The sequence below is a fragment of the Hibiscus syriacus genome, unplaced genomic scaffold, assembly GCF_006381635.1.
Source record: "Hibiscus syriacus cultivar Baekdansim isolate YM2019G1 unplaced genomic scaffold, ASM638163v2 tig00110819_pilon, whole genome shotgun sequence".
NCBI classification, from domain to species: domain Eukaryota; kingdom Viridiplantae; phylum Streptophyta; class Magnoliopsida; order Malvales; family Malvaceae; genus Hibiscus; species Hibiscus syriacus.
Window position 1 is genome coordinate 2,333,875 of NW_024062875.1, and position 14,471 is coordinate 2,348,345.

Here is a 14,471-nt window from a genome sequence, read left to right on the forward strand (position 1 = left end):
CTGACAACAGTCCCCAGGAAAGCTTACATTTGATTTGTTCACAACAAAAAACCTAGTGTTTTTTTATTTTTTATCAGCAATGAGTCTTTGGCCATTGGAGAAGATAGAGCCGATGCTGCTGTTGCAGATGGCCAGAGCTGTGCATTCTTCACCCTGGAAACACTTGCTAGCACACTCGAGGGAGTTACATCACCTATTACTGTCACTTTCTTTGTGGCCAAATCTATACTGAAGGATGTCACTCCTGCATATCACTAACCTTGTTAGAGTTTCATTCTTAAATAACTAATGAATGTAACCATTTTTCTATCTGTTGAAAACTCACCTTCCATTTTTGAGATATGTTTTCTTATTTTCCCTTCACATCCTTTGCAATGGATTGACACCCTCAAAACCACTACCTGCTGCTGCTAGCAAGAATCAAGAGATATGGTTTGGGAAGCTTAAGTTAACTGCTGTTTCTTATGGTTAAAGAAAAGAACAGAGAGTGAAGACTAACCTGGTGATGGGACCGGGCGGATGAAGATGATTTTAAAGCGGGAGAATCGTTGGAGCTTACATGGTTTGGCTTTGTAGGCTGAGCTGGAACCGATGGTGAGACACGATCAGAGTCCGATAACCAATCGATAAAAGGTGTATTGCTTAGAAGATATCTAGAGGAACCAGAAGGGCTCCTAAGATCATGGATATCAGCTGAACTTTTCCGACGTACATCACTTGGTTTAACAGAGCTCTTTCTACTCTTTTCACGGTGAGGCAGCCCTGGAAACATAGGCAATTCTGATGAACAAGGTACATGAGGCTTAGAATCTTGGCGGTCAATAGGCCGACGGCCAGGGCGGACCATGGAACGATGGTCCAGGCTTGAGCAGATGGCTGTTGAAGCGTGAGAAGCACAGAAGAAGTCCATTCTTTTCATTTTTGGAGAAGATACAAGTTTAAAGGCTAACTAAAACTAATAGAGTTGAGGCCAATTTATTCTTCTTTTAAAGCAGAAGTTAGGTCCCACTTGAAAGTATTGTTTAATCAGTACAAATTCTGGACCTTGAAAGATGGTGATTAACTTTAGACATTATTTTAATGTATTCAACTTTGTATGATATGATTAGTACCACTACTAGTATCATGGGAAGCTATAGATTTTGAAACTAGTTTACAGTGCAAGATGCAAGTGTGTTTTAGGTTGAGCAAGTGTTAACCCTAAAATTTTTGTTGCACTCATTGGGTTATTTGAAAGCAGGGAATTCAAGCATTCATAGGTATATTTCCTAGGCTATATATAGCTCTTGAAATCCCCCATTCATGAATAAAAAATCATTAGTTTTGAGGTCAAAACAAAGATTGATATCTAAAAATCATGTAAGCTTTATACATTTCTTGGATTTGTATGTTACATATAGAACTTCTGTAATGAACTGCTCAGGATTTGGAATAGACGGTGTAAAATGAAGTTTGATTGCAATGATTATGGGTGAGGTGTTTCCAGTTTCCCATGAGAAGGCTGGTGGGTCAAAGGGTCTCTTTTACAACACTATGAATTGAAATCCCGAGTTCCATCATCGATTGCAAATTGATTAGAGCATTTAGTGTCGACCACTTTATCCATCTCATTCTCTGCCGCCTTTGCAATATGCATATTTCTAGGAAGTATCAAGTAACTAACTAAAACATATCCTTTTAGCTACTCTACATATGTATAACTATAATATGGAAAAAAGATGTTCTTTTCTCACCCCAGAAATTACAACTTCTTGATTATAAAAGAACTTTCTCGTGGGGAGTAGACCAAATTATAAATAAATGAGCAATTCATCAATAACATAATGTGCATTATTACCATATCAATTTGGGATTCTAAAATGGCGTTTCTTGAATAATTTGTTATCCGATAAACAAGGAATCTTATTTAGCTGAAAGAGAGTTAGGATCTTAAAAAAAAACCTCCCTTCAAGTTCGTGTTTCGAAGTTCTCAGCTCCGAGTCGAACCAAGACCCAACAAAGTCAGCAACGGCAGATAACTGTAGCAGACAAGGCAACAACTTGGGGTCCTCACCTTTAAAAAACTTCCCAAAATCCCCTCATGTTACAGGAGAACGAAGGAAGCGAAAACGAACAAAGGTTGCCAACGCATGACCCACATTGCCATCGGACACAATCGTAGACGCCAAATGAACTATTATCTAAATTCGTCCGCACTCTCGTGCCTCCATATCATATCCAAAGAGTATATATTATTCTAACTTTAAACGTAACTTTAGTCCCATTGTTAAATTTTGTTTAACGAAAGTCATGTTTTTGTTATGTTTCACAGGGAGGCGAAGCTTCAATTATAGGAGGTGCAATTGACTTCGTTAAGGAGTTAGACCAACTTCTTCAATCCCTTGAAGCACATAAGAGAATGAGAAACATTGAAAGCAGCATTATTAGTGATAATCCAACGCCTAAACCCGCCATGGAACCAGATTATGGAGAGGAAGTAAACGCAGAAAGCAAATCAGGTGCAGCTAAAATAGAGGTTAATAAACAGTCATTTAGTTTTAGTATTTAAGAACTGATTAGTGTTCGGTGAGGAGAGGAAGATTACAGTCTAGAGAATTATGTTTTCTTAATAAAGTCAAGGTAGGTGCTAACATGGTCGAACAGTATCAATTCAGTTATTCAAAAGTGCCATATCAGATTTTTGTGACTAGATGACGACGATTGACAATTGAGTAATCGATTTATTAGAAAACATTAATGTTATTGATCGAATTAATTTATCCTAAAAGGAATAAGCTCCCAGTCGAGACGTCAAACCCAGTTCAACTCTAGATTTAATTGGGCTCTCCGTGTCTGACAAAGCTAAAGTTCTACCCTTTCTCTAAAACAAAATAAAATTGGGCTTTCATTAGCTCAGAGCTCAAACTCTTTCAAGTACTGGCCTAAAAAATGAAACTATCCTTTCACCCGCCTTACTGAATTTGGGTTTTGTTATTGTCGGATTTGCACTCTCCGGATCTTCTTCACCGCAAAGAGAAAGAGAGGCAGACACCCATGGGTAATGACAATGATACTAATAAAAACCCTATTTTTGTTTAGTTATATTAATTGTGTGATTATAGTAATGTTTTTTTTTGGATAATTCTGATTTTATTACTCAATGCAAAGTTAAAGATACAACTAATCAACCAATCAATAACAAATAATCAAAACAACCAACTTAAAATGATTGGTTATATTATACCCCAAACACTACAAAGCTGTAAGTTAGTATTATCAAGTCTATTAATATTAGTTCCCCTAAGATGGATTCCAACAACTTCTTTAACCTCCTTTAGCAGGCAGTCGATCGTTCTACTCCTTCCTTGAAAAATTCTCTGATTTCTTTCCTGCCACAAAGTGTAAATAACAGCAGTCCGTGAAATTTTCAGAATGGTGGTGAGCAAAGACTTCCCTTTCCATAATGAACAAGCCTTTATGACCATTTCATCCCATGATAAGAAAATGGTATTCACCCCATTAAGTTTCAGAATTGAATTCCAGAGTTCCACTGCCATTGTACATTATGAAAAGAGATGGTCTCTTGATTCATAAGAGGTACTGCAATTAACGCAAATAATGTCGGTGGTAATTCCCATTTTAAGAAGTATGTCTCTTGTAGGCAATTTGTTGAGCAGAGCCATCCAAGCAATTAAGCTGAACTTAGGAATATGCAATGGGAACCAAATGAGTTTGTGCCATATAACAGTCTGCCCTTTGCAACGAATCAAGTCCCAAATTTTATTAGCTTGCGGAGAACCGGTGGAAAGGAATGGAAGAGCTTCAACTCTTGATTTTAAGATCCTGTTGATGGTCCAACTTAAGTTAGCTGCTGCTTGATAATGCCAAAAATCATGCTCCTTAAAGACATATGCCTTAAGCCACGCTACCCACAGGGATCCGTCTCCTGCTAATATTTTCCGGCTGAGGATAATGAGACAAGCTTTGTTCCAAGTTTTAATGTTCTTCAATCCGAGACCACCTTCTGATTTAGAAATACAAATTTTATCCCAACTCACACGAGCACCAGCAACAGATTTATCTGCTCCTTTCCAGAAGTACCTGGAGCAAATATGATCCACTTTTTTAAGAATAAAAGCTGGTAGAACAAGTTGTCTGCACCAGTAGTTGCTGACATTGAATAAGACTGATCTGATGAGCTCTAATCGGCCTGCATAACTGAGATTTCTGTTAGACCAATGATGAAGTTTGAGCTTGATATTGTCGATTAAAGCTTGGCAATCCTTTTCAGTAAGTTTACGGGTGACAAGAGGAATACCAAGATAACGAACAGGGAGATTTCCAATTTTAAACCATGTAATAATTTTTAAATTCTCCATGATTCTTGGATGAATCCCCGCAGCAAAAATCTCACATTTGGCAGGATTCAACTTGAGCCCAGAGACATCATAGAATCGGTCAAGAGTAGTGAGAACACCAACAACAGAGTCAACATTACCTTTGCAAAAGATCAATAAATCGTCAGCAAACGAGAGATGAGTAAGACCAATTTTCCTACACTTTGGATGGAAGCCAAACATTCCTCTTTCGGCAGCTAAATTTAGCATTCTGGATAAAATATTCATTGCAAGAACAAAAAGGTAGGGGGATAGAGGGTCTCCCTGCCTTAGGCCTCTAGCTCCTTTAAAATAGCCGATTAATGTACCATTAAAAGAAATGGAGTACCTTGCTCCTGTGAAACAAGCTTCGATCCAAGCATTGAAAGCAATAGGGAGATTGAGAGCTTTAAGAATTTGAATGATGAATCCTCAGTGAATGGAATCAAAAGCTTTATGAAGGTCGATCTTCAGAGCGCATCTCGGGGAAATAGATTTCCTTGCATAGCCTTTAACCATCTATTGTGCAAGGAGGGTATTATCTATAATGCTCCTTCCTCTGATGAAAGTTGTTTGATTCAAAGTAATAATCTCTGGAAGAACATCAATCAATCTTCTAACGATGATTTTGGTAATGATTTTGTAGATAACAGAACAACAAGAGATAGACCGATAGTCTTTAACTGCACTCGGATTTGGAACTTTAGGAACAAGAGCAATAATAGTAGAGTTAAAAGCAGGGTGAATTTTAGCATTGAGAAAGAAGAATTTAACAGCAGCTACAACATCCTCACCCACTATATTCCAAGAGTTCTTGAAGAAGAAAGAGGTGAAACCGTCGGGTCCAGGAGCTTTATCATTACCTTGGCAGAAAACTGCTTTCTGGATTTCTTCTCGAGTAATATCCTTAACAAGGCTAGAAGAAGCTTCATATGTCAATGAATAGTTGAGAAGGTCTTTGAGAAGGATAGGATCGATATCTTTGACCAGTTTGTCAGTTGTTCCAATCAGATTGGAAAAGAATGAGATTACTTCTTTCGACATTGCTTCAAAGGACTCCAATCTATTGCCTTGATCATCCACAAGAACTCGTACAGTATCCCTTTTGTTTTTAAAAGAAATCATCGAATAGAAAAATCTGGAATTTTTATCTCCATCTTTAATCCACTGCATTTTGCCTTTTGCTTAAGGAACGCAACTTCAGAATCTTCCAAAGTATTTAGCTCTTTTTGTAATAACAGTTCCTTATCGATTGTGTCCTGTCCCTTTAAAGTGAGTAGTTGTTGATGTTCCAACTCTATTCTTTTAAGTTTGACTCGATCAGAGAGATTGCTATAATTCTCCTTATTAAAACTCGTAAGACATACTTTGAGTCTTTTAAGTTTAGTAAGGAGAATTTGCATAGGATCGCCATGAGCAGGTTGGGACCATGAATGACTTACTACATTTATGAAGCTTTGATGAGTAGCCCAAAAATTGAAGAATTTGAACGGCTTTGGCCTATTAGCAGGAACTTCTTTGACTAGCCATGTTAGAGACATGCAATGGTCCGGGACTCCTGGTGCCATGAACTCAACAAAAGAGTGCTGAAAAATAGAAGCCCAATTAGAGTTTATCATGACCCTATCAAGTTTCCTTGCAAGAAAGAATTCTTTTTGCTTATTGGACCAAGTGAATGAAGGGCCAAAGTAAGGGTGGTCATGGATTTCAAGCTCTTGAGCTAAGTCTTGGAAGTCTTTCATATCAGAAGTGAGATAATGGCCAAGGACTTCATGGTCAGTACTTTCATGGGAGTGCAAGATAATATTAAAATCCCCTCCTAAAATCCATGCTGACTTATTAACAATATGATCAACTTCTCTTAAGGTCTATCAAAGCTGTCTTCTAGCAATACCATCATTACTACCATAAATAGTTGAAATAAACATAGGAGTACCTTGGTGAGAACCTCTGAGTGTAATGCATTGATCAGAATTTTGAATGACAGAAAGATTAATGGCCTTCCTCCAAAGAACCCAAATTCTACCATTGCTAGCATGGCGATAATTGAAACAGAAATTCCAGTTCTTGAATTTAGAAGCACAAATAGTCTCTGCTTTGTCCACCTTCACTCTAGTCTCCAATAAACAAAGGACGTCAACATTGTTCCGAGTGGCTCGAAGAGTCACTTCTTTCTGCTTTAGAGGATTGTTAAGTCCTCTAATGTTCCAAAAACTATCATTGAGAAGGCGATCCCAAAGAACCCCCTTGACCTCCAGCAGTGAGCACTTATGCTCTCTCAAGCTGAACCTTCTTTTTTGATTTTAGTTCTTTCACTAAGCTTGCCACTCCCAAAGAAGCTGCCCTAGGTTTTCTTTGAATTTCTGAACAGTTAGGATTCTCTTCAGCAGAATTGAGTAATCTCTTCTTTTTAACTTTTTTGTGGTTGTTAGCAAGGATTAAGGTACACGAGCTAAGGAACAAATCAAAGACAGAGCTTTTGATCCAGCTCAAGGATTTGAAAGCTGAACTTTGTCTACTCCGTGTAGCCAAGTTCACTGGTGGTGCCCCCAACAAGCTCTCCAAAATGTAACTCAATTCCCTTTTCCTTCTTTTTCTTTGTGATTTTTCATTTATTTTTTTCTTTTTTGGTGTTGGTCTTTTAGTAAGGTGGTGAGGCTATCGATTGCACAAGTGTTGACAATGATATCCCATAAGCAGAAGGCTTCATTGAGGGAAGCCTATAAGAAGAAGAAGTTTTTGCCTCTTGATCTCCGTCCCAAGAATACCAGAGCTATTTGCCGCCGCCTTACCTAGCACCAGGTTAGCTATCCCCAATTTCATTTTCTTTTGTTGTAATTTGACAACTCTTTAATAATTAATTTATTGGCATTTCTAGATTCTTTTGTTTTAGTAATCTTGTATGAATGACTATGTATGATAGTTAAATAATCTTGATTGGCACCATGTTGATTATCAAGTTAAAAGCTTTGATATTCTGACATGTTCCCAAGGCTGTTAATTTAGCTTGCTTCTCTTGAGGCCTGCTCACAAGTGCTGCTAACTTTTCTAGCCTTAACTTACTCTCAAGTAGTTTCATTTTTCCCATTGCCGTGGTATGTCGAACTTTTACTATTTGGCTGCTATTTGTCCTAAGAAATGCTTTCTTTTCCCATGGAGATAAGTTGGAGTTACATGCGAATTTTCTCTAAAGCACACATTTGTTGAAGAGTTCGTTTCACAGTTTTGTTTATGCTTGGGGCATGTAGAGAAATAAGGCAGGGATGTGAAGCTTACCTTAGGATATATTCCTCGACTTCCATACAGATATTGAACTTTGTCCATGGTATCTGCTCGTATTCAAAGAAAATTGGTGATTTCTGCTCCTCGATGTAATGAAATCAATTTTGGATTGTTAACCTCTTTTGCGATCTGGATCAAGCTGATGAAATCATTAAAACCCAGTAAGGGTCCTTGAGTTGTCATTGAAATAGCATAAGCAGAAGGACCACATAGATAATGCTATGTTCAAATACCATCTACTTGTTGAAATGGAACTCTGTTTCGCCAATCTCGCCTCCAATTTGTGTTCAATACTTCGGTCGACTTGTTTGCGTTTCATAAGCGTTTGTATATTGAATTTTGTGTGCTACATGTTATCACGGTGGCAACATGAGTCCGTAGTCCGTCCAGGATGGTTAATTTCGGTTGCTTTTGACACTGAGCTCTTGCTTTTTGTGTTATGCAGCAATCTTTGACAACAGAGAGGGAGAAGAAGAGGGACATGTACTTTCCAATGAGGAAGTATGCCATTAAGGTGTAAGCTTGAAATATTCATTATGATAGATACCTTTTCCTATAGGATCCTAAATGCCTACTCAATGATATATTGTTTAAACTTTCTGTTGTTTAATTTGTTGCTGTAAGCTTTAACATTGTTAAACATCTTGTTGGGTGGGGAAAAAAAGAGGAGTTTGAAATTTGAATTTAATCGGTCAACATAAGTTCTTGTGGACAAAATATACCCTAAAATCAAAACAATGTTCCTGTTGTCTGTTGCCTATCACGATATTCCACTAGTCTTTGTTAATTGATTAATCTAACGGTTTATGAATAAATGGATTGTTGAAACTGTTATATATATAATTTCAACATGGATTTGTCTTTGTGCTGCATAAATGGCTGCAAAACCCGAGGTAGAAAACCATTGTGAAAACTATGAGTGCGTATTCGATTGAGTCTAGTCGAGTAAAAAAGTTTTGAATTAGTCGAGTTGAAGAAGTTTTATTTTATAATTCAAACCTCATTTGAATTTTTTTAATCGAGTTGTTCGAGTTTATATTTAAATTTAATTTTAAATATTTGTAATGTTATAGTGCTAATTGATTCTAATTTAAACAGCTTTCTATAACCATATTATATATATAACTCAAATAATTCGTATAAATCATTTTTTTAGTAATTAGTCAATTGATTTTTAAGTTCGAATCAAGTCTCTCAACTTTGTATGATATGTGTATCATATATGAAAAATATGAATATATATATATGTTCATATATATTTTTTGAATTAAAAGTGATAAAAACTAATTAACTACTAGCCTCAATGAGGTTTACCAGGTGGTTGTTCGCATCCTTAAGACAGTAAATCGAGGATAGAATGGTGGGACACCTTTTTCTCTTTCTCTCCATCTTTTATAGAATAACCACTAATTGAAAATAGAATAAAACAACTGCAAATGATCATCTTTATTATTTATGTGAAATTGATGTTTTAGGTAATTTAGTAATAATGACAAAACCAATTTTATAATTGGACAATAGAAAGACAAGAGAATTATAGATTATATATTATTGGATGCAATTCTCTTTAATTTTGATGAATGTATCGGCTCACGTTCATGCATAATATTTATTCAAATAAAATTTTCTAGATGAATTTATGTATGATAAATTTATCTAAAATTCATTTATGACGATTATTAGATTATTTTATTGCGTGATCTTAAGAAAATCTTGGTGAACAAGCGTAAGAGATAACATTCCTTCAAATAAAAGAGAATCAACTCTGTCGTGAAATCTACTATACTTTAACAATTCATTTAGAATCTCTATAAATCATACATATTAGATAATATAACTTTGTAGCTCTACTTGATAGTGACAGATAAATTTACACTGGACTAATATCTTATGCTTTTTTCCAATTTTAGATTTTATGTGTCATCAATTTTGCATGCTCTTCTTGATTTTTATTTTAGTGTTCTTTTTTATTCTTACAAAAAGAAAAAAAAAGAGTTTTTCGCCGTAGTTTTATTGTTTTTCAAATATATAACGTAATTAGTTGAAAGCGTCCTTTAAAAATCCATTGTGGAGAAATCAAATACTATTAAATTCGTCAACAATAAAGGGTTTAAGGAGGAGCAGGTCATCGTATGAAAAACAGGAAGAGGCCGACTGTTGAGACTATTGGCTGATTTAAACGCTTCTCTTATTATAATCAATAATTTGACCCAAAGAATTGGTCATTGTCAGCCCCTCTCGTAATCTCAACTAACTCCACATTTTGACTTTTCCAATTCCATCCCCCCGCGTGGACTCTTTACCCCTTTCTCTATATATACCCCCCCCAAACTACCATTTCCTCTACTCATCTTTCTTCTTCTCATTACTACTCATTACATATCCAAAACTCCATTAATTCTCAGCTGTTCTGTAAATGCCAAGAAAAGGAACAAGCACTGTCTTCTTCAAATCCCCATCTCCTACGAGGATGACTCATCCTTCATCCCCACTCCACCATACCTTCTCCGAGTCATTAATGGAGGAAAACATTGAACTTGCCGACTTTTCCATCACCAAATGGGAAACCGATGTTGCTTCTCTTTTCTCCGACAAGGAGGAAGCCACACAATATCTGGTTTCCATTAAGGGATTGCAAAAAGCCATGCAATATTTGGCTTTTCACCATCCCAGTTCGGATAAACTCGGTCGAGCTCAAATACTGATGCAAACTGCCATGAAAAGGCTCGAGAAAGAGTTCTACCAGATTTTGAAGTCCAACCGGGCTTATCTTGACCCCGAATCTGTTTCGGCTCACTCATCTTCGATACCATCTGTTTCGAGGTCTAGCATTTCAGATTTCGAAGAAGAGGATTTTGAAAATGAGTTGAGGGACGAGCACGATTCAATACCTGAAGTGGAGCGAATGTCGTTAGCTGCTTTGGCGGATTTGAGGGACATTGCGGAAGCCATGATATCAGCTGGGTACGTCAAGGAATGTACCAAAATTTATAAAACTATTCGGAAATCGATCGTCGACGAAGCTCTTTACCATATCGGAGTTGAACGGGGAATGAGTTTGCAGCAGATTCAGAAGACGGAATGGGAGGTTCTGGAGGTTAAAATCAAGACTTGGTTAAGCGCTGTTAAAATGGCGGTTAAAACGCTGTTTTATGGAGAGAGAATCCTCTGCGATCAAGTGTTCTCCATTTCGGCTCCCATCATGGAATCTTGTTTCACCGAGATTTCGAAAGAAGGAGCCTTGACTCTGTTTGGTTTTCCGGAAAATGTAGCCAAGTGCAAGAAAACACCCGAGAAAATGTTCCGTGTCTTGGATTTATATGAAGCAGTTTCAAATCTTTGGCCGGAGATTGAATCAATCTTCAGCTTCGAATCTACCTCAGCCGTACGATCAACGGCCGTTAACTCCTTGATCAATCTCGGTGACGCCGTTAGAACGATGTTCACGGACTTCAAAACGGCGATTCAAAAGGATTCAACCAAAACGACGGTTCCAGGCGGTGGGATCCACCCCCTCACACGCTATGTAATGAATTACGTATCTTTCCTCGCTGATTACAACGGGATCCTCTCCGATATTTTCGCAGATCGACCGTTCACTATTCCATCTGCTTTACCAGAATCTTACTTCGGCAGTCCGGACCAAGAGGAAAGCATTTCATCGCCGGTTTCCGTCCGGTTAGCCTGGCTTGTCTTCGTCATGCTATGTAAACTCGATGGGAATGCCGCGATGTATAAAGACGCGGCGCTTTCTTATTTGTTCTTAGCAAATAATTTACAATACGTCGTCGGAAAAGTCCGTCAATCGAATCTGAATTTCCTCCTCGGCGACGATTGGGTGATAAAGCACGAGCAGAAAGTGAAACAGTACGCTGCGAACTACGAGAGGATCGGATGGAACAAAGTGCTTGCGTCACTGCCGGAGAATCCAACGGCAGAGATTTCAACGGATCAGGTGAAGGATCATTTCAGAAAATTTAATTCCGCTTTCGAAGAAGCTTACATGAAACAATGTTCTTGGGTCGTACCCGACCCGAGACTCCGAGATTATATCAAGATCTCGTTGGCGAGACGGATCGCGCCGATCTACAAGGAGTTTTACGAGATATACGGCGGAGTTCAGGCGAGGAAGGAATTCTGGGTTGAATCACTTGTCAGATATACCCCTGATGATTTAGGAAATTACTGGTCGGATTTGTTCTATGGAAGCAGAAGTTCAGGGAGTGTTTCGTCAAGTTCAAGCGGAGGTGGCCGGAGTCGTTGAACCGATCTTTTTTTGGAGGAGTGAGAAAAATCGCTGGCCACGTACGAATATCGTCTCGTGGTATTTTGTGGATAATAAGGACAAAGAAGCTTGTATTGACACGTGTATAGAATACTGATTAATTAATTTATTGTTTTTAAAATTGAAATACATAATTCTTTGATTTATTAATTATTTTTTCATACTATTCCAGTTATTTGTTTATGTCGTTTGGCTTTTACATATATATACACACATGCAAGTTTTTTTTTATTAAGGTGGTATGTATTATATTTTTAAAATTAATGTCATGATTTAAATTCAGATAAACTGGAATAATGAGAATATATTTGATTATTCGATCAATCAATAGATCTTACACAACATAAATTATAAGTTATCATAAATCTATTTTAAATCGATTGACAATTTCAAATATTAATTTGTGTATGAAACTAAAAGATTAGATATATAGGGAATTGCTTTGATTACATGCACAAGAGTAATTGACTTTAGGTAATTAAATATTTCCTAAGCAGCCCACAAAATAAGGTTGCTTCACGATCCCATAAACAAGAATCGCAACAATGGTTGAAGTTATTGCTTGTGTCGCAATCGTCTTTCGGGTGAGTCCAGCATTGGGCTTCGATTTAAGTACGTGGGTTAGAGTCGTCACCGATAATTTATTTTAAAAATAAAAATGGGTTGATCGGATATCTCGATTTCTTACCTGATCTGCATCTTACCAAAGATATATCGGATTCGGGAGTTGGTTACAGCCAAGGAAGGATTAGCACCCTTGAACTGCCCTTTCGGTACACCCAATTTGAACTGAATTACAGATGACTCCCCTGCCGTGAGGTTGAGTTGAACTGGAAAATCCTGAACACGATATCATTCGTCGTGAAGTTGAAATCGAACTCAAAGCATTAGAAAGTAGCTCCTGGATCGTCTTCTAGCCCAATATACTTAATAGTGAAGTTGAAATTTGACCTGAAGACTTTGACATAATATATACCCACCATAGCATATTATTATATAGCATAGTATGTGTATGTTATATGATATATGATATAAACGTAACACATATGATACAAATAAATACTATATAATATAATAGGCTAATATGTTAACAAGGTCGGACTAAAATATATGTCTACAGCTTGTTTCCCAAGCAAGACCTTATGAAGAACTCCAACGTAGAATTTTTAGGCTCGATCACTGCATCATACACCCACATGCCGCTAAAAACCTCTAGATTTTGGAACGGCAACTAATAATGATATTTGAACTTTCTTTTACAAGAATTCACGAGATTGAGAGATGACACGACTTGAAGCCATTGTGTCCTTGACTCGCCTCTAAAACAAATCAAGATAATGTTGTAGGCGTATAGGGCGAACAACCCACCATTTGAATATACCAACTGCCGAATTGTGATCGAGAGATAGAAAAGCTCATACATGCAAATTTGGGCTTCGAATGACACTAGTTATGACGATTGGCATGACGGTCGATGATGAGTAGTGAACAACCAATGTGACGAGCAACGGTCTGCATTCAAGAGAATTAAGACAATGGTCTAAGTGAAAGGAGAAATGAAAAAAAAGAAAAATAAAAAAATGGATACGTGTATGCTACCCAAAACAATGTCATTTTAGGAGCAGCTGAGGAAGACTAAAACGACAACGTTTTAGCACCTAAACCAGATTCGTCTAGTAAGAAATTCTTTCTTTCATGTAAGGATAAAACAAATAGAAATACACTATCAGTATATTTGTGAGAAGTTCTTTGAAGGTGAGATCAAGATGGTGTCAATAAAGATAAATGAGCAAGTTGTAAACATATTCATGAAGAATCTGAAAAAAATAAAGTTTGAGAAATTTAGAAAAACACTCAAAATAATTTGTAAAACATATGTGGAGAAAAGCTTCGACTTCTCTTTCTAGATAATTCCTAATATTTATCTAGATATTTATTATTAAAATAATACTAATAATATATGTCTAAAAATATTCATAAAAATCTATATTTATAATATTTAATATTATATCTAGAAATGTATATAATAAGAATATAAATATTTATAATGATGATGGCTAAGATAGTAACACATGTCAACAACCTAATGGTTACTAAAATTTATAAATAACAGTAAAATTTTCATTATTGAAAGAGAACTTAAAGGTGGGGAAAAGAAGAAGAAAAAGTGAGGTAAGCATATATTATTATAATTATATTAGTATTAATAAGTGTTTTCTTCTCTCGTAATTATAAGTTTATCCGTTAAGTCTCTGTTTACTTTAAGTTCTTAGAATATTTGTGTTAGTTTCAATATATGTTCGGCTCTACTGCCTAAATAATATATGATCAATTTTATTGCTCATATGATATATAATCCGCTTTGTCGTCTTAATGATATGTGGTCGATTTTGCTGCTTAATTTTTTTTCTTTAAATAATCAATGCTTCATTCATCCAAAAAAAATAGCAAACAAAATTGCTTACAAACCATCCAAATAAAGCCACAACTTACATCCAAGTCCTACCCCCAACACCCCAACAATCTATCTCTATCAATACGTTTAAACA

General features: G+C 36.6%; 2 protein-coding genes and 1 pseudogene across 2 annotated transcripts; 2 read left to right on the forward strand and 1 right to left on the reverse strand.

Moving 5' to 3' along the window:
* Positions 1-5: 5 nt before the first annotated feature.
* On the reverse strand, positions 6-966 carry LOC120142001 (protein SODIUM POTASSIUM ROOT DEFECTIVE 2-like). The gene is made up of 3 exons (XM_039156765.1): positions 500-966; positions 326-401; positions 6-244 (listed from the first exon to the last, which is right to left on the reverse strand). The coding sequence occupies exons 1-3, from the start codon at positions 917-919 to the stop codon at positions 39-41; spliced, it is 702 nt and encodes a 233-aa protein (XP_039012696.1). The 5' UTR covers positions 920-966; the 3' UTR covers positions 6-38.
* A 2,014-nt stretch (positions 967-2,980) lies between these two features.
* On the forward strand, positions 2,981-8,184 carry LOC120142002 (annotated as a pseudogene).
* A 1,854-nt stretch (positions 8,185-10,038) lies between these two features.
* LOC120141997 (exocyst complex component EXO70H1-like) lies at positions 10,039-12,088 on the forward strand. The gene has a single exon (XM_039156760.1). The coding sequence runs from the start codon at positions 10,054-10,056 to the stop codon at positions 11,899-11,901; it is 1,848 nt and encodes a 615-aa protein (XP_039012691.1). The 5' UTR covers positions 10,039-10,053; the 3' UTR covers positions 11,902-12,088.
* The last annotated feature ends 2,383 nt before the right edge of the window (positions 12,089-14,471 follow it).